The 24824-nt window shown below is 46.8% G+C and overlaps 1 protein-coding gene across 4 annotated transcripts in view; it reads right to left on the reverse strand.

The window, feature by feature from the left end:
* NUMB (NUMB endocytic adaptor protein) overlaps positions 1 to 24824 on the reverse strand; it is a 137813-nt gene that overhangs the window by 1269 nt on the left and 111720 nt on the right. For 2 of the 4 annotated variants that reach the window (XM_075330598.1, XM_075330599.1), the window contains 7 exons: positions 13813 to 13887; positions 11795 to 11935; positions 9066 to 9270; positions 6523 to 6840; positions 4168 to 4308; positions 3411 to 3578; positions 1 to 707 (listed from right to left, as the gene is read on the reverse strand). The exon at positions 1 to 707 is cut by the window's left edge and continues 1269 nt beyond it. In XM_075330598.1, coding sequence (XP_075186713.1) covers positions 1 to 707; positions 3411 to 3578; positions 4168 to 4308; positions 6523 to 6840; positions 9066 to 9270; positions 11795 to 11935; positions 13813 to 13887 — 1755 coding nt within the window. The remainder of the gene's footprint in view (positions 708 to 3410; positions 3579 to 4167; positions 4309 to 6522; positions 6841 to 9065; positions 9271 to 11794; positions 11936 to 13812; positions 13888 to 24824) is intronic. The other 2 variants (XM_075330600.1, XM_075330602.1) reach the window with 1 other exon arrangement.

Here is a 24824-nt window from a genome sequence, read left to right on the forward strand (position 1 = left end):
TTCTATTTCGAATGTCTTCTGGAGGTCGCTGGAGAAGGGGTTAGTTGGGGAAGGGTTACCTCGAGATTTTGATTTACTTTCTAACGCAGCCCATTGGGCATCAAATGGGTCTATAGGAGCGGATGAAGTCTGCCCTGGTTGGTGCTTGGCACCCATATCCCAACCGCTGTGCTCAACTCCATTAAATGCCACTGAACCATTTTGCTGCTGAGGAGACGGTTTGAAGAATGGACTGCTGGTGTTGCTGTTTGTCTCGTAGGTTGGGAACGTCTGTTGCTTGACCAGACCTGGCGACGGCTTGGGTTGATAGACTTGTGGGTGCCCTGCGGCTCCAAATACATTGGCGACCATCTGTGAAGGTGTAATGCCGACAACTGGGACGCTAGAAGCCGGATAGCTCATTCCATTCGCGACTGGGTAAGGCTGCTGAACAGGCATAAATGCAGGTGGTAGAGCTGGGACTATGGCAACTGGCACGGGTGGTGGAGCTATGAAAGTGTTTGTTGGGTAAGGCTGAGAAGGATTTGGTGCAGCAGCAACAACGGGCTGCAACAGAGCTGGCGCTTGAATGACAGGAGCAGGGACAGGCGACTGTCTCTGATGAGCCAGAACAGTTTTGGACACCTCGTCAAGCCAGCGGTCTGCCTCCGAGGGAGTCCTCTTGTGATTCGACTGGACAACAGTAGGTGTCGATACAAACTCAGGCCCTAGAAAGGGAAAGAAAATTCCTAATAAATCACCAGGAATATTTCAGTTCTCAACTATTGTTTCCTTAACACTGTATTTACCCCCCTCTCATATTTGAAGCGTAACCGCAGTTTTATTTCAATACGTCAATAGTACATGAGAAAATAAGAAATTTTGGACAATGTATCAGAGAAATCAAATTCTTTCACCTCTTGAATAGAGATGAGTGAACCCGAGGTTCGTCCCAAACACACACTTGGCAAAAATAAAGTTCGGGTGCTTTACGTATGCAAACCACTCGCGCGAGTATCGCCGTGCTCGGATACACTCAGTGCTCAGCCCAGCGTGAGCCGCTTGCAGTATTTGATCGGCAACAACAGCGTGATCAGATGTAGTGTGCACCAGGAAATCAATCAATAAATAAATAAATAAATAAATAAATAAATAAATAAAATGGAAAATCCCCTTCACCCTTCCCCAGAAGACCCAAACTATCCAGTTAGTGACTCCATTGGGGTTCAGGTCAAGTCGGGTCCCAAACTGAACTTTATCTAAAGTCCGGCTGAAGCCACCAAACCGAACTTAAACGGGTCCACTCATCTCTACTCTTGGACTGATCTTTCACTCAAGGGCTTGTCCACTACTTTTACATTGATGGCCTATCCTTAGGATGGGTCATCAATGACTGATCGGCCAGGGTCCAACGCCACCCCCCCTCCCAATCAATTAGTTATTTTTGGTGCCGCTGCTGGCAGCAGGTGGACGAAAATGCTCAGTTCTAGAGCTGCCCAGTCTTCTGATAGTGGCCGTGAACTGCATATGCACCTTCTATTAATTTGAATGGGAGGCGGATGTGCAGTACCCAGCTGCGGCCGCAATACGTTTACAGGGCAGCTCCAGAACTCGGCATTTTCAGCTGCCACCGGGATCGAGAATAGCGCATCAGCAGGGGTGCTGGGTGTCCGACCCCAGCCGATAAAGCATTGATGACCTATCTAAAGACAGGCCATCAATGTAAAAGTAATGGACAACCTCCTCAATTCACTGGTAAAATCTGTATTCACTGGAGACAGATCTTCCAGTTAATGAGAATAGCAGATGACAGCTGGTGCTTATAACATTCTATGGAGATGGGGAGGCGATAGAGCCATGACATTATGCAAATTTGCAATAAAATGACAGATAATGCTCATAGGTTTCTAAGGAGGACTGTAAAGGCTACTTTACACACTGCGATATCGGTCCCGATATCGCTAGTGTGGGTACCCGCCCCCATCTGTTGCGCGACACGGGCAAATCGCTGCCCGTGCCGCACAACAGCCGTCACACATACTTACCTGTCCGGCGACGTCGCTGTGACGGGCGAACCGCCTCCTTTCTAAGGGGGCGGTCCGTGCGGCGTCACAGCGACGTCACTGAAGCGTCACTGATCCGCCGCCCAATAGCAGCGGAGGGGCGGAGATGAGCGGGACGTAACATCCCGCCCACCTCCTTCCTTCCTCATAGCGGCCGGGAGGCAGGTAGGGAGAGCTTCCTCGCTCCTGCGGCGTCACACGCAGCGATGTGTGCTGCCGCAGGAACGAGGAACAACTTCGTTACTGCTGCAGTAACGATAATTGAGAATGGACCCCCGTGTCGCCGATTAGCGATTTTGCACGGTTTTGCAACAATGCAAAATCGCTTATCGGTGTCACACGCAACGGCATCGCTAATGCGGCCGGATGTGCGTCACAAAATCCGTGACCCCAACGACTCCGCATTAGCGATGTCGCAGCGTGTAAAGCCCGCTTAACTGTAATCTTTTATCTCATTAAATGAGAAAATCTTCAGCTTTTGCCATTGAATTGATTATGACCAATCAGTCTAGAAAGGAAAAGGAGATTTCGTGGACAATATAAACTTGCTTATCTATGAAAAACAAAAATTAAAAATGACGGTTACTCTATCACATCTGGGGCACAGAAGATAAGATTGGTTAAGAGGTATATGTACGCCGCTGTTCAGACTGCTTAGGCAGCAGTGTATGGGATCATGTTCTGTCCGGAAGGAAAGGGTTACCACTTGAAAAAAGTTTTGTTGGAGTTAAAGGGAACCTGTCACCACTTTTTTGGCATATAAGCTGTGGCCACCACCACTGGGCTCTTATATACAGCATTCTAACATGTTGTATATAAGAGTCCAGGCCGCTGTGAGAACATAAAACACACTTTATAATACTCACCTAACGGTCGCGCTGTGGGCCTTATGGGCGTCTTCGTTGTCCGATGCCAGCGCCTCCTCTTTCGGCAATCTTTGTCCTCTTTCTGAAGCCTGTGTACATGATGTGTCTACGTCATACACACTCGCCGGTCCTGCGCAGGCGCACTACAATACTTTGATCTGCCCTGCTCAGGACCTGAATGCTGGCGAGTGTGGATGACGGCAGACCAGTCATGCACCGCGGCTAGAGAAGGAGAACAAAGATGGCCAAAAGAGGCGGCGCCGGCACCGGACAACTGAGACGCCCATAAGGCACACAGCGCGACCGTTAAAGTATTTTTTATGTTATCCCCCCGGCCTGGGCTCTTTTATATGGCATGTTAGAATGCTGTATAAGAGCCCGGTGGTGGTGGCCGCAGCTTTTAGGCCAAAAAAAAAAAAAACGGTGACCGGTTCCCTTTAACAAGAAATATTGGTCCATAAGAATTAGCCCATGCAGGACTTTCCAGCTAATGTTGCCTTACCAACAACAGTGACCACAGGCGGCGCTCCGGTGCTAGCAACTTGTTGGGCAGCTGCTGTAGGAGCGTGTGCCCAGGGATTGGTCTCACGGACGGGTGCCGCTGCGGGAGCCACAGAGACTTGTGCAGGCTTAGCAGCAGGCAGTGTAAATGCAGAGGCAGTGCCATTCACTGAAACATGACAACGAAGAGATTAGTTCATGCGTGGACATGCACAAAGCAGAAACCTTTACATAGGTGGACAGATTAAAGGACCCCCCATAAATATCTGCACAATAGACACTTGTGGTAGGACCACCGGACTACATAATCTGCATTGGGCAACGGTCCACTCTTGACAGATTATGTCGGGGAAGATTAGCATGTAGAGACCCTGACTCCAGAACTTACTGTAGTTTTGGTAAAACACTGCAGCTCTGCTAGTCTTCTCAATTAGAAGCTCAGCTCCTGCTATGGAGTTCTCCATATTTTCATGCTCCCCACCTATCACCATTGGTTGGAAGCTTTCTGCCTATGCACAATTAAAGCAATCACTGGTGACGATGAGAGACAACATTGAGAAGACTAGCAGAGCTTCAGCTGATAAAACTGCAATCCCTAAAATTAGAAAGCAAAAAAACTAGTGTAAATGAGTAAAATGCTATGCTCTAGCTAGGTAAGATTAGTAGTATGACCAGACGGTTAGTCATATTAACACACAGAAGCCAATTATGGATCAATAAACGGCAACCGTAAATGCAAAGCAAATCCAGTGACCGACCTTCAAAGGGCGGGGACTGTGGTGTGGTGGGCTTGGTCATAGGTGCCGACATGAAGGGGTCTTCAGGAGGCCCACTGAAAGTGTTGGTAATCTGCGAGCATAAGGCGCTAATGCTGTCCGTCTCCCCCTCCAGCTCAGCAACTGCAATACAAGATGGGATTCATAAAAAAAAAAAAGGAGAATGTGTGGGGGGGAGCAGGAAATTAAATTTATGGAAATGATGATTAAAAGAAAGATTTTTTTTTAAACAGGTGGTGAAGAAATAAAAAGTGAAGCCAAAAGAAAAAAAAATTATTAATACTAATAATAAATAACAAATAATACAGAAAATAATAATATTATAATAATTTTATTAATAAATAAATAATATTTCCATACAGCGTCCATATAATACCGCATACAGCCCAGATAACGTATCAGTTTGGGCCTTTTTATTGCAGTAATTTTTTTCCTTTTATGCATTGCTGAAGGCTGAGTGAAAACTTTCTTAATTTGTTGTGTTAATATCCGCCTCCTCGTGGCAGCAGTCTTACCCCTGATTCCTGTGTCCCCCAAAGTGACCAAGAAAAATATATATTTTTAAAATTATTGCAATGTGTAAGGGTGGGTGGTGGGGCGGTATTTGTCACAAGGCATCCGAGAGAAGCGCTTGGTAAGGAGAGAGCATTTTATTGCTCTTTGATGGCGGCGGTTACTGCTGCCCTCTTGGCTGACACCGCCATTCTTGGGTATGTGTTGCTGTCAGCGCCCCATGTTGAGCAGGTGCAACGTTCCAGGGTTTGGATAGTTTTGCGTCCCTCACAGCTGGGAAGTAGTTTTATGTGTCACAGCATTACAAGTCCAGCATTAGTTATGCACTTTTAATGTTCACGCAGAGCGCGGTTTGCTGCCTACTCACTGCCCCTATATGCCAGGGGCTCTAAGGCACCGACAGTCACACATTATTAATTGGAGGGAGCGGACGCATCACCCTGACTAGAGGGGGTGCTGCAAACTTGCTCCTGCCAAGAACCAGGCTCCCTCGCACCCGTTCACACTTTATTGCTTTTGTATCATCTACCTCCAATGTAATCCCTCATTTACTAGCACCGCATCTCTCCTCTAGGACCTGCCTGCAAACAGTTTTAATTAACGATATCGCCTCCTACTCTGAAAAGCCTAGCACCTCAGTTTCCCACGCAATAGGGAATTCCCTTCCTGTAAAGCAGTGTGCGCACAGTGCATTTTTGATGCAGATATGATGCAGAATTTGGCACAAATTTACATGTCTATCTTTATGCCAGCAAATTAACTGAGAATTTTGAAGTTCTGTGCGTATGTGTTACGATGACTGTGATAGCGGGGATCCTAAGCGGACCCTCAAGCTAGGGGACTCGATGCTATCCCTAACCTCAGGGATAGTACTAATGGTGGAGTGGCCCGAGTCCCCTTCTTGGCCCTTCTCCTGACCAGCCTTCATTGTATCCCTCTCCCCTCCCCCCAGAGAGGAACGGGACAGGAGTGTGTTGAAAACCACAGAAATAGACAAACAAGGGAAAAAACAAAACTTACCAGCCAGCCAGCCACCCCCCCAGCCAGCCAGAAACACACCCACCCAGCCAGCCAGCCAGAAACACACCCAGCCAGCCACCCACTTACCCACCCAGCAACCCACCCAGACAGCCACCCACCCAGACAGCCACCCACCCAGACAAACACCGATTAAAAGGAAAACAAGACCAGGAAGGAAACAAGACGAAAAAACGGGTAAAACTCTACAACTACTTCAAGCAAAAGCAACACATTCACTAGAAAATCTAGGACATCAAAGCTCACAGACCAACACAGGATAACCTATAGCTGGCATGGGTAGAAGATTTCATCCAGCATAAATAGGAGGTGAGCAGATGTGATTGGCTTAACCCACCACATGTGATCACAGAAGCCTAACAAGGAAACTAGCAGAGATTAAATCTTACTAGCCTGTCTAGAAATCAGCACACAGCAGGTTGACGCCCAAGTCTGCCTGTGTTGATCCCAGACCAGAAACTTTAATCTGAACAAAAACGGACGCCGCCATGCCAGTCGGTGAAGTTTGTGCAAAAGTCCAGGTGACCGCACGTTGCCTTTTAATTTTCCCTGCAGATTTGGTGCAGAAAATAATCTGCATCATGTCAATTGTTGGTGCTTTTTTTCTGTGGCTTTTCGGTCCTTCCACCCACTGACTTCATTAAGAAAAATCCGTGGTACCAAAAACATGAATTTTGTGGGTTTTTTTCTGCCAGAAGGTGCAGATTTGTTGCAGAAAATTTCTGCACCAAATCTGCAACGTGCGCACATAACATAAGGGAGCGCATTCTCGTTTCACAGTCTCACCTGGGTTAACAATTTGGAAATCAGACTTCCTCTGCACAGTGGATGGTAGTTCATTAATTCTCAGAGAAAGCTGCCGTTTAAAGGGGGACATCTTTTGGCTGAGCGCAGGAAAGCCCCTAAAAGAGCCTTGTCTTGCTAATTGCTCCACAGGTGCGTGTCTACGTGGGATCATGTGAGGGTTGCTGCCATCCTTGCTTTCCTGGAGCACATACACCTCAGACGTTGGGGAGGACGGCAGGGCTGGAGCCGCTGTCAGTGTCACTGGTGCAGATGTGGTAGGCAGTGGTAACACAGGTTTGGGTTTTGGTTCAGGATCCACTGCCAAATACAGAAAATTAACTCAGATTTATATACAGGTAAAATATATCTTTGTACAGTGTTAGTCAGTACATTTAATTCACTTTTACACAATTGTTTTGCATTAATAAATCCCAGGGTGGCCCCTACTCAGAAAACCCACCACGAGGTACTGCACATCCGTCTCCCTTTCTAATCAATGAGATGGATGTTCAGTTCCCGGCCGCGGCCACTATTAGAAGATGGAGCAGCTCCGGAACTGAGCATTTCCAGCTGCCACCGGGACCAAGAACAGCTGATCAGCGGGGGTGCGGGGTGTTGGACGCTGGCCGATCAGACATTGATGACCTATCCTAAGGATAAGCCATCCATCTAAAAAGTAGCGGACAACCCCTTTAAGACAAGTTGATTCTAGCTGCATATAGACACTAGGGAATATGATGGTTTAGTTCCTGCATAGTCTGCGTATTATCAACAGCACATCCCAATTACATGAGAGGATGTGCGCCTCAACAGCCATCAAATTTTCGGACTAAAGAAAAGCAATCAGCTGACGAATGAGAATACCGTATTTTTCGGATTATAAGACACACTTTTCCTCCCAAAAATTTGGGAGGAAAATGAGGGGCGAGTCTTAAAATCCAAATATAGCTTACCGGGGGGGGGCTGTGTGCGGCAACCGGGTGCGAGTGGGCGACCGGGTGCCTGTCTGTGCAAGTGGGTGGGCAGCCTTCTGGCTGCCACTCTGTGCGTGCGTGCGGCAGGTGGCTGTGTGGTGAGTTTCCCAGTTCAAACGATGGCGCCGGGAGTCAGCGCGTGCGCTGAAGGAGCGGTTGGATGAGAGCTCCATCTGCGCCGCTCCTGGTGCCATTATTTGAACCGGGACCGTGAACACTCACCGCACCAGCCTGCTCCACCACTAACTCGCCGCTGCTGCCACCACTGACACCGCAAACACACCGCTGCTGCCACCACTACCACTGCTGCCGCCACGGACCCGCCGCTCCTGCCAGCACAACCTCTGCCTCCTGTGACCCGCTTCACCACCACTGCTGCCCCCCCTCCGGTAAGACCACACCGGAGTATAAGATGGACCCCATTTTTACTTTTTTTATCTCTAAATTTGGGGTGCGTCTTATAATCCAATGGGTCTTATAAAACGAAAAAATACAGTAAGTTCCCACAATGAGATTTTAACGTTGCAGAATTTCGGTACCCATTGTGCAAATCAGGTTACTTGCATTTTTTTCATTGCGTTTGTGTGCACATTTTTTTATTTTATAAAATTGCTTTTTTTTACGCTGTTTTGAGTCTTTGTATTTTGCTTTGACACAACTGATTATTCTTACGTGTGGATTACATCTGTTTTTGCTGTGGAGACGCATGTGTATTTACCTGCGCATATTCTGCCTCTAATGCTAAAATGGTCATCACAACTGAAGCAGAAAAGGAACAAACATTTCTATAGATGACTAAGAATCTACTGTTCAATGATTATTATTTTGCGTCCAAATTATTTTTCAGACAAAGAAAAAAAATAAATACAAAATTCTTAGGCTAGTTTCACACTTGCGTTGGACGGCTTCCGTAGCATTGCGTTGTGTGACGGATGCAACGGATGCATTGCATATAGTGGCACAACGCATGCTACGGATCGTACAAAACAACGGAATACTTTTTTTTTTTCCTTCTTGACAGTTTACCGGCAGCCGACTATTGTGAACGATCAGCCGATCGCTCCCAATAGCCGGTGGCCGAGCGCTCAGCTGAGCCCCCTCACATGCTGGCGGCCGGGCGATCAGCTGAGTGCCAGGGCATGCTGTCACTTGCCGTCAGTGCTGTCACTTGCCGGCGGCCGGGCATGCCGGCGGCCGGTCGCTCAGCTGAGCGCTGTCACATGCCGGCGGCTGGTCGCTCAGCTTCGGCCACCGAGAGAACAAAAATAAAGTTTGTGATTAGAAAAAAAAAAAAAAAAGCATGCGCAGTGAAATCCTACGGATTGCGCTGCTCAAAAACACGTTACATGCTGCGTTCCTTCCGCCAGAAGTAAGCGTCAAAATAACGACGCTGCGTCGTCCAGCGGATGCAACGCAGACACGTGCGTCATCCATACAAGTCTATAAAGAATAGCGCAGTGCGTTAACGGACTGCGCTGTTCTCCATAATGACTGAATGCGCTGAACGCAAGTGTGAAAGTAGCTTTAATGTGAAGGTGCAGAAGTGCACTGGAGGAATATACAGGTCACCTTTCTTGGTATCCTGTATCTGTTTCATTACTTCTTCCCTCTCCGCCTGTTCGGTAGCGGTGGTGACTCGAAATGATCCCTCCCTTGTAAAAGTGGTTCTGCTGGCATCAAAGGTGGCAGTAACTCCGCACTCCTTTTCACGCTTTTGCTTTCTTTCTAGGCAAGCAGCAAAAGCACATCCGACGGCGTGGCTGAGCCGCTCTCCCTGTTAGTTGTAAGACATAAGGAAAAGTAATCATTAACCATCGTATGGAAATAATACAGTAACTGCCCACCGTGCATGGACTTCATAGAACTCAAGTTACACTAGAACAAAAGCAAATATAGGATTTTATGACAAATGTCAGATATTATACATGCATTCCATCTGTCAGTATTAAGAGCATGCTGCACTGAGGTGACATGCCGCCACATTGAGGCACCATGATAAACAGACTTTCTACTCTTTGATTGGTTCCTAAGACACCCACCTAGCTCTGCTATGCAACCAAAAGTCCAAATTTCCACTGTAACTGGGGGCTAATAAATCAGACCCAGCTACAAGGGAAATCTGGTAAAAAATAAAATAGTAAATAATAAATAATAAGAATAATAATAAAATATTTAAATGTCCCACAAGGGGGTCTTTTTGCAAAAAAAAAAAAAAAAAACAACAATTACGAGATCATAATAAATGATTATTTAAATAAAGTCACTGCCATACCCATCTGGAAGGAAAAAGGGAAATTATGAAATATATATTATAATAATGTAATAATATTGTTACAGAAAGGAGGCCAAATTTTGAAATGCATTTCAATGTTACTTGTGGTATGAGAAAAAAAAAAAAACAAAAAAAAACAAAACTTGAGTCGTCTCTTTATTTTCCTATCAATGTTACACCTGGAGAAGAATAAGAAAAAAAAAAAAGTCACCGCCGATTTCCATTCAGAAATGGTGGGTGATCTGCGAGACATTCGTACTGTGACCACTGTGATGGATCCATTTTATTAATCAGTTATATAAATGGGAATTGATGAATGTAAAGGCCTATATTCGAGTCTTTCAGGTGTCGACTATACACAGACCAACAAAAGCTAATGGGAAAAGACTGATTACTACAATTGTGCTGTTCCCATAGAGCAGGGATGGGGAATCTCCGCCCCTCGGACCGTTTGCGGCCCATGATGACTTTTTTTCTGCAGCCTCCAGGCACATTCCCGGGAACCGCAGTGCTCGAGCGGCAGCCACGCTTTTTCCGGCTGTCGACCCTTTAAATCCCACTGCGTGATGCAAGGAAGAGCACGCTCTCTGGCCTGTGGGTAGATGCTAGAATGTATGGGCTCCTTTCAGATCCCGATTGCAGCCCGTACATTGTGACAGACTTACTACTGAAGGAAGATGCTAGAATGTACGGGTTCCTTCCGGGACCTGACTGCAGCCCATACATTGTAGGCTCAACCCTGGCCTGTGCTTGCGTGCTCAGGGCTTACCTTGTGGGCGGGGTAAGCAGCGTGCTGCACTCCTGTCATAGAAGAAGAGGTGCAGCAGATTTACCGGACACCCAGCTGTACATGCCTGTGATGTGTGCGCCCCAGCGTCTCCTGTGATGTGTGCGCCCCAGCGTCTCCTGTGATGTGTGCGCCCCAGCGTCTCCTGTGATGTGTGCGCCCCAGCGTCTCCTGTGATGTGTGCGCCCCAGCGTCTCCTGTGATGTGTGCGCGCCCCCTGTGATGTGTGCGCCCCAGCGTCTCCTGTGATGTGTGCGCGCCAGCGTCTCCTGTGATGTGTGCGCGCCCCCTGTGATGTGTGCGCCCCAGCGTCTCCTGTGATGTGTGCGCACCAGCGTCTCCTGTGATGTGTGCGCGCCAGCGTCTCCTGTGATGTGTGCGCGCCAGCGTCTCCTGTGATGTGTGCGCGCCAGCGTCTCCTGTGATGTGTGCGCGCCCCCAGCGTCTCCTGTGATGTGTGCGTCCCAGCGTCTCCTGTGATGTGTGCGCGCCAGCGTCTCCTGTGATGTGTGCGCGCCCCCTGTGATGTGTGCGCGCCCCCAGCGTCTCCTGTGATGTGTGCGTCCCAGCGTCTCCTGTGATGTGTGCGCGCCAGCGTCTCCTGTGATGTGTGCGCGCCCCCTGTGATGTGTGCGCCCCAGCGTCTCCTGTGATGTGTGCGCGCCAGTGTCTCCTGTGATGTGTGCGCGCCAGCGTCTCCTGTGATGTGTGCGCGCCAGCGTCTCCTGTGATGTGTGCGCGCCCCCTGTGATGTGTGCGCGCCCCCAGCGTCTCCTGTGATGTGTGCGCGCCAGCGTCTCCTGTGATGTGTGCGCGCCAGCGTCTCCTGTGATGTGTGCGCGCCCCCTGTGATGTGTGCGCGCCCCCAGCGTCTCCTGTGATGTGTGCGTCCCAGCGTCTCCAGGCCGAGACAAACCTGGAAAAGCAGCTGTGAGAAACATGATCAACATCACCGAACATCACAGCCGCACCTAAGAGAAGCAGCTCCAGCCACCACAGTACGGGTGAGTTAATGGTTTGACCAAACATAGCAGGGTAGTTTTCAAGTTGATAATTTGGTGTGGCCCCCGAAGGTTGGAAGAAAATTCCAAATGGGCCCCCAGCAGTAAAAAGGTTCCCCCGCCCCTGCCATAGAGAATCAAAACCTCTGCATTTACATGGACTCACACAATATATATTTATCTATCGCAAAACAAAAGCACAGAAAGCAGCATAAACAGAAAAAAATCGTGCACATACTGTGTCTTTAACAGCCATAAAACAATGACAAATCCATCTCCTTGTCGTTCCGTCACGGCATATGTAAGAGAAGGCCCGATCAAAATTTCTATCTGGAGCACAGAAGGACACTTTTTCAATTGTTTGGTCTACCAGAAGATCCTACGAGAGAAAGAAAAAAAAAAAAAATATTTAACTCATAACTAGTTTTGTATACGTAAAAAAAGGAGAAAAAAAAATGCCACTGACTCCCCAAAAATTGAAAAAAATGCATTGTTTGTAAACTGTTCATCATCAGGCTGCACAAGATTCATAACAAAAAATAAATCTAAAACTTTTGAAAATGACCATGATAAATGCAGCAGTTTTCTGAAAACTGCTGTGTGTGAGAAACCACCCAAATATATAGAGTATTAGTCATGAAATGTCACGCTGAACATATGGAGCAGCTTGCACCGCATTAATCAGTGTGCCTTGAACTATTCTTATCCATTACTATTTTGGAGTGAAGCTCTTTCTAAAATTCTGGCTTCCCTGCGGCCACCCTGCACGTGTGGAGCTCAATACCTTGTACAAATCCCCTAGCTGCACCGATTAAGTCACTTTTTTCGGTTTTGTGCTGCATCGCTCCATTGCAGAGATATTCACATTTGTTTCTTCTGTAGTGCAGTATGTGAAATCTCTACTTGTAGTACAAGTGAGTGTTTCGTCAAAGTCTTCCCTGAGAAGAGTGCTCCATTACCCCTATTTCCCAACCAAAGCTACTAAGTCTGAAACTGCAACATCAGCTGCCAAGCTTTGATTGGCAGGTTTTAGGAGTGAGGGGGTGAAAGTGTACGCCCCTAAGGAATATGAATGTTTAGGATGTGTCTGGATACAAACTGAGGCCAATGTGTGGTCTGTGGGATCAGTCACTGTCACGCAAGTTCAGGCATGATTCGTTTTTTTTTGTTTTTTTTTTACTTAGTCAAGCCCCAGCATTGTAACCGATTACACCACAGGTCCTTCACCATCACTTCTCTGTTGAGCTCTGTCCATTATGGTCACATGATTGTGACATCAGTACAGGTCCTACACAACCACTTCACTTCTGCTGATTACCACAAGTATTTCACTATCACTTCTCTGCTGAGCTCTGACTATTACAGTCACGTGATCGTGACATCAGCACAGGTCCTTCACCACCACAGGTCCTTCAACGCCACTTCTCCAATGTGGAGCTCAACATTGGAGAAATGGAGGTCAAGGATCTGTGCGGATGTCACAATCATGTAACTAATGGGCGGTGCTAAGCAAGAAGTCATAGTGAAGTACCTTTGGTAATCAGAAGAGAAGTGGTTGTTTAGGACCTGTGATGTCACGATCATGTGACCATAATGGGCGGTGCTCAGCACAGAAGTGATAGTGAAGTAGCTGTGGTAATCAGCACAAGAGAAGTGGTTGTTTAGGACCTGTGATGTCACGATCATGTAACCATAATGGGCGGTGCTAAGCAAGAAGTCATAGTGAAGTACCTTTGGTAATCAGAAGAGAAGTGGTTGTTTAGGACCTGTGATGTCACGATCATGTGACCGTAATGGGCGGAGCTCAGCAGAGAAGTGATGTTGAAGGACCTGTGGTGTAATCAATTACAATGCTGGGGGCGTGACTAAGGTAAAAAAAAGGAATCATCCCTGAACTTGAGTGACCGTGACTGATCCCTGCAAAAGTGCCGCCCCTATAACTGAAACCTAAAAGGTATTTACTGCATTCACCTAAGCATATAAAGTCTTTAAGATAAATACATGGATTTTTTTTTTACCATGTTAGTGATGCACATTGCATCATTTAGAAACACATTAGGGGTGGTTTAATATCCAAAAATTACATGGACAGGTTCCCTTTAAGTTGACTTCAAATATAAAATACATAGGGACATGCAACTTTTTCAAATTTTTTTTTTTTTTTTAACCAGGTTCACTATTGGCCCGGCCAATTTTACAGAAATAATTCCATTTTAAAACACACATACATAGCAAGATGAAACAGTAACATCATACCTTGGTCTTCTCATCCACAACTCTAAGTCCATCGGCTGATACCCACAGGACCGCCTTGATGGCCTTCTTTCCACTCTTAAATAGGTCGGAAAGAAAAAGAAAATCTTACAAATGGGGTATGGGACATATCTTGTGTTTTGCCGAAGACCTAGAATGAAACAACGTGAGCAAAATAAATCTAGAAAATAAAAACCTCTAGAAGCCTATAAATCCAAGATCCATGCCAATTCATTCACCAAAGCAAAAAGAGAAGTTTATAAAAGCGCTGCAAAGAAGGTGAAGGCCAACTGGTCGACATACATGGGACATGGAGACTACGACATACACTTGAGAGTGCAAAGAATTCTGCAGCAAAATTCTTTACCTGGATGAGAGAATCTACCAAGACTTAGGAGACTGCACACATGAATAAGGAGTTACTCCACTGGTACCATCATCAAATAAATATTGGTACCACACTGTAAAATGGCATTTAGGAAAAAAAGAAGGGAATTTTGTTTACTTACCGTAAATTCCTTTTCTTCTAGCTCCAATTGGGAGACCCAGACAATTGGGTGTATAGCTATTGCCTCTGGAGGCCACACAAAGTATTACACTTAAAAGTGTAAGGCCCCTCCCCTTCTGGCTATACACCCCCAGTGGGATCACTGGCTCACCAGTTTTAGTGCCAAAGCAAGAAGGAGGAAAGCCAATAACTGGTTTAAAGACCAATTTAATCCGAGGAAACATCGGAGAACTGAACCATACCACATGAACAACATGTGTACCCGAAAAAACAGAAAAACCCAGAGAAAACAGGGCGGGTGCTGGGTCTCCCAATTGGAGCTAGAAGAAAAGGAATTTACGGTAAGTAAACAAAATTCCCTTCTTCTTTTTCGCTCCTAATTGGGAGACCCAGACAATTGGGACGTCCAAAAGCAGTCCCTGGGTGGGTAAAAGAATACCTCGTGATAGGGCCGTCAAACAGCCCTTTCCTACAGGTGGGCAATTGCCGCCTGAAGGACTTATCTACCTAGGCTGGCGTCTGCCGAAGCGTAGGTATGCACCTGAAAATGCTTGGTAAAAGTATGCAGACCCAATCAGGTAGGTGCCTGACACACCTGCTGAGCCGTAGCCTGGTGCCGTAATGTCCAGGATGCACCCACGGCTCTGATAGAATGGGCCTTCGGCCTTGAGAGAACCAGAAGCCCAGTAGAACTGTAGGTTTCAAGAGAATTCAAATGGAAGAATGGCCCTTGAGACAGCCAGTCTGATTGGTCTGGTAGTGCCCCCGGTTAGCCTACCGTGAGGCACCACAGAACCGAGTACCACAACATCCTCGGCCAATCTGTAGCGACGAGGATGGCGCGGCCGCAGTCGGTCTTGATCTAGCGCAGTACTCTGGGCAACAATGCCAGAGGTGGCACCTAAGGTAGCTGGAACTGCGACCAATGCTGAACTAAGGCGTTTGCCGCCAGAGCTCGATGATTGTGAAACCGTGCCATGAAGCTGGCACATTGTTGTTGTGCCGTGACGCCATTAGATCGACGTCCGGCCTCTGTCAGCGGCGCCAGATCTCCTGAAACCCGTCCGGGTGAGGAGACCATACTCTTTCGGCCACACCTCAGCGACTTAGGAAGTCAGCTTCCTAGTTTCCACACTTGGGATGTGAATTGTGGATATGGTGGATGCCGTGTCTTCCACCCACATCAGAACCTGCCGGACTTCCTGGAAGGCTTGCCGGTTGCGCGTTCTTCCTTGGTGGTTGATGTATGCCACCGCTGTGGAGCTGTCCGACTGAAGTCGGATATGCTTGCTTTCCAGCCGCTGTTGGAAGGTTTGTAGGGCAAGATACACTGCTCTGTGTTCAAGAACATTGATCTGAAGGGTGGACTCCTGCTGAGTCCACGTACCCTGAGCGCTGTAGTGGAGAGAAACTGCTCCCCACCCTGATAGACTCGCGTCTGTCGTAACTATCGCCCAGGATGGGGACAGGAAGGACCTTCTTTTTGACCAAGAGGTGGGAAGAAGCCACCACCGTAGAGATTCCTTGGCCGCCTGAGAAAGAACGACGACTCTGTTGAGGGACGTCGACTCCTCGTCCCATTGGCGGAGAATGTCCCATTGTAGTGGACGCAGTAAAACTGCGCGAAAGGAACTGCCTCCATTGCTACCATCTTACGTAGGAAGTGCATGAGGCGTCTCAATGTGTGCGACTGGTTCTTAAAGAAGAGCTTGCAGCCCGTAGTGAATGCTGTTTGTCTAGCGGAAGCTTCACTATCGCTGAGAGAGTAAGAAACTCTATGCCTAGATATGTTATCGATAGGGTCGGGGTCGGATCTGACTTTAAAAAGTTGATGATCCACCCAAAACTTTAGAGAGTCTCCAGCGCAACGTTCGGGCAGTGTTGGCATGTTTCCTAAGAGAGTGCCTTGACAAGTAGATCGTCTAAATACGGGATTACAGAGTGACTCTGAGAGTGCAGGACTGTGACTACTGCTGCCCTGACCTTGGCGAAGACCAGTGGGACTGTCGCTAGCCGGAAGGTAGAGCTACGAACAGAAGGTGTTCGTCTCCTATAACGAAGCGTAGAAACGCTAGTGCTCTGGATCAATCGGCACGTGTGGATAAGCATCCTTGATGCCTAATGATGCTAGGAAATATCCTTGGGACCTTGAGGCGGAGTGATTCCATCCGGAACCGCCTGGTGTCCACGAGCTTGCTGAGCATTTTTAGATCCAGAACGGGACGGAACGGCCCGTTGTTATAGGTACCGCAAAGAATTTGGGGTAAAAACCGTGACCTTGTTCCTGAAGAGGAACGGGGGTCATCACTCTTTCTGCCTATAGAGTGCACCCTGTTTGCAGAAGAGCAGCGGCTCGGCCGGGAGGTGGAGAAATTCTGAAGAATCGAGTTGGAGGACGAGAAGTGAGCTCTATCCTGTACCCGTGAGACAGAATGTCTCACACTCAATGGTCATTGACCTATGGCAGCTAAATATCGCCAAGGCGGGAGAGCCTGCTACCGACCGAGGCCGCAAGTCATGAGGAGGCCGCTTTGGAAGCGGGTTTTCAGACTGTCGATTTTTTGGGCGTGACTGAGCCCGCTAAGAATCTGAGCTCCTCTGATCCTTTTGAGTCCACATTGGACGAGGAAAAATGGGACCTGCCCGAGCCTCGAAAAGGCCGAAAACCCCGACTGCCTCTTGCTCTGTTGGGGTTTGTTGTGTCCGGGCTGAGGAAAGGATGAATCCTTACCCCTGGACTGTTTAATGGTTACATTCACCAAACAGTCGGTCAGCAGAAAAAGGCAACTGGTAGGCAACCTTTTTTGGAAGCAGAATCTGCCTTCCATTCACTTAACGAGCAGACCAGGCTCTGCTTAAAAACACGGAGTAGCGGAGGCTACCGCCGCACGGTTCGCAGAGTCCAGGACAATCTGAATCGCGTAAGAAGCAAATGCAGACATTTGAGAGGTTAAGGATGCCACCTGCGGCACAGATGTACGTGTAACCGTGTCAATCTGTGTAAGACAAGCTGAAATAGCTTGGAGTGCCCCAAGGGAGAGAATGCCGGAGCCAACAGCAGTTCCATCTCCCACTGCAACTATGGATCTAGCTACAAGCCTGGAGATTGGAGGATGCCGCTTGAGACACTGGGTCCAGTCCCTGACCAAGTCAGGGGACAGGGATAACGTGTATCCTAAGCCGTTTGGAGAAGCGCATATCTGGATAAGCGTGGTGTTCCTGGACTGCCTCTCTGAAGGCAGAGTGGTCCAGAAAAATACGTGAAGCTGACTCCTCCACTGGAGGAGCTGTGAGAAATAACCCACATTCTATAGATGGACGCTATAAGATTATTTACTATGGCGTCACGATCAGGTGTATCCAGATTGAGAGCGGTCTCAGGATCAGAATCCTGAGCCGCTACTTCCGCCTCATTACACAGCGAGTCCTTCTGCTAGGACCCTGATGAAACCGAGGCCGCTCATAGTGAGCCCGCTTAGGCTGTCTGGGACTGACGTCCGTGCAGAGCCGTGACTCTGGGATGCGTGTGACATTCCCGGAGCTGTTAATTGTTCACACTGAGGGGGGCCATGGATCAATGATTCAACAGTGCCCATATTGTGAGAGACATGTCCGGACTGCTAGGCTTCTAGTATCATAGCCATAGTCTCAGAAAAACTGTCAGTAAATACTGCAGACACCGTCCTCATCCCCTGGCCATTAGTGCATACAATGGGAGTCTATGTAACCTGCCGGCCGTATAGCCGTACATGCTGTACCAGCTGTATAGAAAAACATGTGGTTCTGCACCTTTGTTTTACACAGAGAATATGCTGATAACTCCTCCGCATAATCCAGGAGGGTATATACAACGTGCGACCAAACAGTGCAATGTATATAGTACAAGCATATCTATAAGTGCACTTCTGCACTAGTGGGGTTAGCACCAGAGGTGCTGCTTAACGCCTGTTGCAGCGATTGTGTGACTATCAGAATGCCAGGGTCTTCCACACTTGTCTCTGTATCGTACAGAAACTGACACTAATGGCTGCCGGTGTCCTTGTAGAGAAGGAAGCCGTGGGCGTGCCTGAGAAAGTGCGGGAATCCGGATTCACAGTGCACACAGTGAGAGGGGTGGAGTATGCAAAACATACTCCAGCTCTCAGCGCTGCTGTGCTATGCAGCGTCACGCCCCTACCCTGACTGTCAGGGCTGTGGGCGGTAACGAAGGGAGACTAGGCCCAGAAGCCGGGGACTCGAGTTAACAGCGCGGCCGCCGTAAAAGCGCGGGCCGCGCTGAAGTCCCCGGCGCACCACAAGTGCCAGCCGCGCCGCAGTCCCAGCGGCCGGCGCGACCGATTCCTAGAAGTGGCCAGCGTCCCGCCCCTCTCCTGACTGGCAGGTCTGGGGGCGGGAACGAACGGAAGCAGGCCGCAAAAGCCGGGGACTCTAGTTATCAGCGCGGCCGCCGTAAAAGCGCAGGCCGCGCTGAAGTCCCCGGCGCACTACAAGTGCCAGCCGCGCCGCAGTCCCAGCGGCCGGCGCGACCAATTCCCATAAGTGAGCCTGCTTCAGCGAAGCTGAATGAGGCCATGGCACAGGCGCCGCAGCGCTGATGTCCCCCGGCGCACTACAACACCCAGCATGCTGCGGTGTGAGCGCCAAATGCACGGGGACACAGAGTACCTTGAGGAAGCAGGGCCATGTCCCTGATGTACTCCGCTCCATCCAGCATCTTCTCCAGGGGCTGTAGATGGAGCACGGTCTCAGTGCCTGGAGACCGGTAAATCCCACTTCACCCAGAGCCCTGTAAAAAGGGATGGGGAAGGAATCAGCATGTGGGCTCCTGCCGCCGTACCCGCAATGGGTACCTCAACCTTACAAACACCTCCGACATACAGTGGGGTGAGAAGGGAGCATGCTGGGGACACTATATGTGTCCTCTTTTCTTCCATCCGACATAGTCAGCAGCTGCTGCTGACTAAAAAGTGGAGCTATGCGTGGATGTGTTGCCTCCTTCGCACAAAGCACAAAACTGGTGAGCCAGTGATCCCACTGGGGGTGTATAGCCAGAAGGGGAGGGGCCTTACACTTTTAAGTGTAATACTTTGTGTGGCCTCCAGAGGCAATAGCTATACACCCAATTGTCTGGGTCTCCCAATTAGGAGCGAAAAAGAAAAAAAAAACAACTTTGAACCATTAATACCCAGCTGCAGGATAGTCCAGGACGTTTTCATTACTTTAGAGCTGAAGTGACTGGGCGTGTTTTTTTTCTTATAACCTTTTTTTTTTATCAATTTATATAAAGTAAAAGGTAATTAATGTCCTTTATCTGTATTTATAGGTAACTGTTCAACAACTAAAGCAATACTTATATCTTATGGATCTTTTTTATTGAAGAAAAATCCTTATTTTTATCTATATGTAAATTAGACTGCAAGTGCACTCGGTGCTGCAGGTGCGCACACAGTCAACAGCAATTCTTCAGTTGTCCCCCCACCTTGACTAATCAATTTCCATTGTCTACAACCAAAAGACACCATTTCTGCTGTCAATCAAGCAGCCGGGGTGATGTAGGGCAGGGAATAACTGACGAGGAGGCATTGACTAAGTGCACTTGCAGTCTAATTTATAAAAATGGATAAAAATACTGATTTTTCTGTAAAGAAACAACAGATCAGGATTTGTTTTACTTGTTAAACAATGACCCTAAACATTACAAACTAAAGCACTGTTGATAGGAATGTATACCCATACTAGACTGGGTATATTTTGAGTATTAATGACCGATTTCTTGAAAACGGTAAAAAATTAAAGGGGTTCTCTAATCTTTTTTTCAGGAGCGCACCGTTCCCCTACCTCCCAGCTTCTGAAGATTAACATTTGGGCCAGTGACATGATGGTACCACTGGTCTAAATTGTGCGCTCTCCAATGTTGCTGACAGAGGTAACATAAAGCTACAGCATCAGAGAATTGCAGGGGCACTTCACCTGGCCGGATCCAATAACGCAGGCATGCCTTGAAGCTCTGAAACTTAATAGTGACAGCTTGCAAGCAAGCATTCCTTGCCTAGGAAACCAACCACCACTGATAAATTGCAGAGGTGGTCAGTAACCTGGGAAATGAGCAGTAAACTGGGATGTTAAAGAACCTTCAATTATTGAGAACGGAGAAGATTTTTAATAAGTGGTAAGTTGCTTGTTTTACCCATTTTCAGCAGTTGATAGACCCCCCCCCTCCACCTTTAAATCCAGTGTGCACAGAACTGCGTGCCATTTTATTTCTCAACGCCTGGATGGCAGATTTCTTGGTTATTGGGAAATGCAGGGAAAGTAATATAAAGTGGGAAAACTGCTCCAGAACAAATGTCAGGACAAAATAGAAAAAGAAGACCTAGCGTCACCTTAATCAGGTGCTCAGGAGAAAAGGGGAGTACAAAAGGAAAAATTATCTCCGGCACACTGTATAATTTCCTAAAGAGGATTTGCGGACACAAGTTTATTCAATCTTGATCTTTTTCTTTATTGGTGTGGGGAAAAAAAAGTGCTGTACAATAACAGAGTCCGCCAGAACACAACGTTTCGGCCTATTGGCCTTCATCAGGTCGGACAATCCAATATGTGCAGGAGTCCCAGTACAATGGCTGGGAAGATGATAACATGTATGTTTTCTACCTATTTAAGAGTCGGCATAGACTCACAGGTTCAAAAATTATCTTGCCTGCGTATTATGTACTCGTTATGCGGTACTGTATGGCTGGTGGCGGCGCCAGCCAGGTGAGGGGCTGACACAGAAGGCAAGATCCCAGCCTGTTCCCTGCCTTCGCCTAAAGCTCACAATTGAGATAATTTTTGAACCTGTGAGTCTATGCCGACTCTTAAATAGGTAGAAAACATACATGTTATCTTCCCAGCCATTGTACTGCGACTCCTGCACATATTGGATTGTCTGACCTGTTGAAGGCAAATAGGCCGAAATGTTGTGTTCTGGCGGACTCTTATTGTACAGCACCTTTTTTCCACATCAATAAAGAAAAAGATCAAGAATGAATAAACTTGTGTTCGTAAATTCTTTTTGGGAAATTATACAGTGTGGCGGAGTTAATTTTTCCAAATGTCAGGACAGACCGCGATCTCTTGACCCCAATTAGGAACCATTAGTCGCATATGACTAAGTTGAATTGAGTTGAGTAATCCCCGGTTGGTCGGGCATTCTGGCCTGTATACAGACCATGAAGCGCGTACGTTTGGCCTGTGCCTAACTCCACATTTATTTATACACCTGTATAACTCGCATGTGATCCTGTTGAGCAGCTGTATAGTTCACTTTAAAAGTCATAAGTGGTTTATATTTTGGAAAAGGAAAAGGATACCTAGATGCCATTTTAACAGTGAACAAAGAACCGTCACCATAGCTGTAGCCGTCCCGCACTGGAATTCCTGCAGACAAATCGTGATCTATTGCCATATAGGTAAGAACCCACAACTTGTACCCCTCAAAAGTAATCATGACTCAATCAGCACAAGCAATATTCATTGGTAAAATTTGTGGAAAGTCCAGTAAAGATTGATCGGCAGCAAATCTAGGCTGATTTTACGTCTTAGATTATGTCAGGAAGAAAGTACATAAAACGGGTATATAAAAGAGGACTATTACTAACCAATTCAAAGAACACGCAGTGATATAGCTTGTTTTTTTTAAATATAAAATAATTTTAAAGTTATATGAATTAGGAAACACTGTTAGCTATCTGTTGACCAAGAATTAACTATCCACTGGTGATGAGCGGGCACTACCATGCTCGGGAGTTCAGTACTCGTAACTAGTGATGAGCGGGCACTACCATGCTCGGGTGCTCAGTACTCGTAACTAGTGATGAGCGGGCACTACCATGCTCGGGTGCTCAGTACTCGTAACTAGTGATAAGCGGGCACTACCATGCTCGGGAGTTCAGTACTCGTAACTAGTGATGAGCGGGCACTACCATGCTCGAGTGCTCAGTATTCGTAACTAGTGATGAGCGAGCACTACCATGCTCGGTAGTTCGGTACTTGTAACCAGCAGTTGGACTTTTGGAGGGGCTCGACTCGTGCATAGAGTATAATGGAAGTCAATGGGACACTTCAGCATTTTTCCAAAAGTTCTTCCAGTAAAATGCTTGAGTTTCCTATTGACTTCCTTTGTAATCAGTACCCGAGTCAAACTCATCTGACTTGTTCAATACAAATACCCAAGCATGGTAGTGCCCACTCATCACTAGTTACGAGTACAGAGCACCCGAGCATGGTAGTGCCCACTCATCACTAGTTACTAGTACTGAGCACCCGAGCATGGTAGTGCCCGCTCATCACTAGTTACAAGTACTGAGCACCTGAGCATGGTAGTGCCCGCTCATCACTAGTTACGAGTACTGAGCATGGTAGTGCCCGCTCATCACTAGTTACGAGTACAGAGCACCCGAGCATGGTAGTGCCCGCTCATCACTAGTTATGAGTATAAAAGAATGGTATTGTCCGCTCATCACTACTATCCACCTAAATTTACAAAACCTGACATTTTAGGGCCTAACTCCATTCCAAATGTTGTGACTTTTGGTATTTTCACGCGGTGGTGCTGGGGCAGGATGGGGGCATGACCCCACACCTCCTGTGGCATTCCCTATGCCAGAAATCTTACTCCAGTCCCTTTCTGGTGTGGCGTATGGAGGTGCACTCTACTTGTCAAACGCTCCAGATTCATGAAGAGGCATGCAATGCTTCCTGAATCAGCACTGTGACTACCACCACGCTCCCCACTCCCTCATTTTAATTGGGGCCATAGACTTTAAAGGTTTTGGGTTTCTTTTGCTCCTTTAAAATTTACAAAAAAATTGTACCATTGTGATTTAAAGAGAAGAAAAAAAAATAGCATATACTCACCTTCTGATCCTGTGCATCTCCTCCACTACTCTTCCAATGTGGTCAGCATGTGACCACTGCAGCCATTCAGTGGCCACAACGATCCTCCACCCCCTCTACTATTCTTCCGATGTGGTCAGTATGTGACCACTGCAGCCATTCAGTGGCCACAACGATCCTCCACCCCCTCTACTATTCTTCCGATGTGGTCAGTATGTGACCACTGCAGTCATTCAGTGGCCACAACGATTGGCTGCAGCTGTCAGGCATCAACCAAACAAGAAGAAAAAGAGTAAAAACAGCCAGAGTCACTGCCAGTGGGACAGAGGAGCTGCAGAGGATCAGATTGTGGTTATGGGTTTGGTGGTTTTATATATATATATATATATATATATATATATATATATATATATATATATATATATATATATTATATATATTATATATATATATATATATATATATATATATATATATATATATTTTTTTTTTTTTTTTAAATCACTGGAAAGCAATATGTAATATCAAAAGAAGGTTGGGCAAGGAAATTCCCCATGTATAAGAAAAAAAACTAAAAAAAATGTGAGCCTTTTTCCTTGCAAAACTGCCTCTCTTGCCTGTCTTAGAGCAGGGAATTATTTGATCACTCTTGCTCATAAAAGAAGCAATTCTGAAAAAATGAGTGCATTATTTTGGCTAGACTAATATAAATATAAATCGGCAGTGGCACGTCTGTTTATTTCTTTGGGACCCTTGTTGGTACAGACACCCCACCTGCAATCAAATCATATCTATATATCTTTGCCCAGGAACCCAAAACAGACTTAAACAGCCAAGTTATAGGGAATGTATCACCAATAATAATCACTAAAACAAGCTAGTGCTTTAAGGGTTATTCCCATCTCGAAGATCTTATCCCCATATGTAGTAGCTGTAATAATAATATTAGCAAATACCTCCAATTAGAAGTGTAGTATAGTTCTCCTGATTAGCTATATCACTTACCTCATGTGCAGGGCATTGTAGCTTAGGTATCCAACTGTCACTATATGTGGTCGTAACCATGGATACCTAAGCTACAGTTGATTCGGAAAGTATTCAGACCCCTTTGAATTATTCATTCTTTGTTTCATGGCAGCCATTTGGTAAATTCAAAAAAGTAAATTTTTTTTATTAATGTACACTCTGTTTCCCATCGTGACAGGAAAAAACTCCAGAAAAAGTAGAACTTTTTGCAAATTTATTTAACAAGAAAAACTGAAATATCACATGGTCATAAGTATTCAGACACTTTGCTCAGTATTGAGTAGAAGCACCTTTTGAGCTAGTACAGCCATGAGTGTTCTGGATTTGGGGATCCTCTACCATTTTTCCTTACAGATCCTCTCTAGTTCCGTCAGGTTGGATGGTGAACATTGGTGGACACCATTTTCAGGTCTCTCCAGAGATGCTCAATTGGGTTTAGGTCAGGGCTCTGGCTCGGCCGGTCAAGAATGGTCACAGTTTTTCTGAAGCCACTCCTTTGTTATTTTAGCTGTGTGCTTAGGATCACTGTCTTGTTGAAAGGAGGACCTTCGGCCAAGTCTGAGGTCCAGAGTAGTGTTGAGCGGACCCGGACTGTAAACGTCTG

The sequence above is a fragment of the Anomaloglossus baeobatrachus genome, chromosome 12 (assembly GCF_048569485.1).
Source record: "Anomaloglossus baeobatrachus isolate aAnoBae1 chromosome 12, aAnoBae1.hap1, whole genome shotgun sequence".
Classification (NCBI taxonomy): Eukaryota; Metazoa; Chordata; class Amphibia; order Anura; family Aromobatidae; genus Anomaloglossus; species Anomaloglossus baeobatrachus.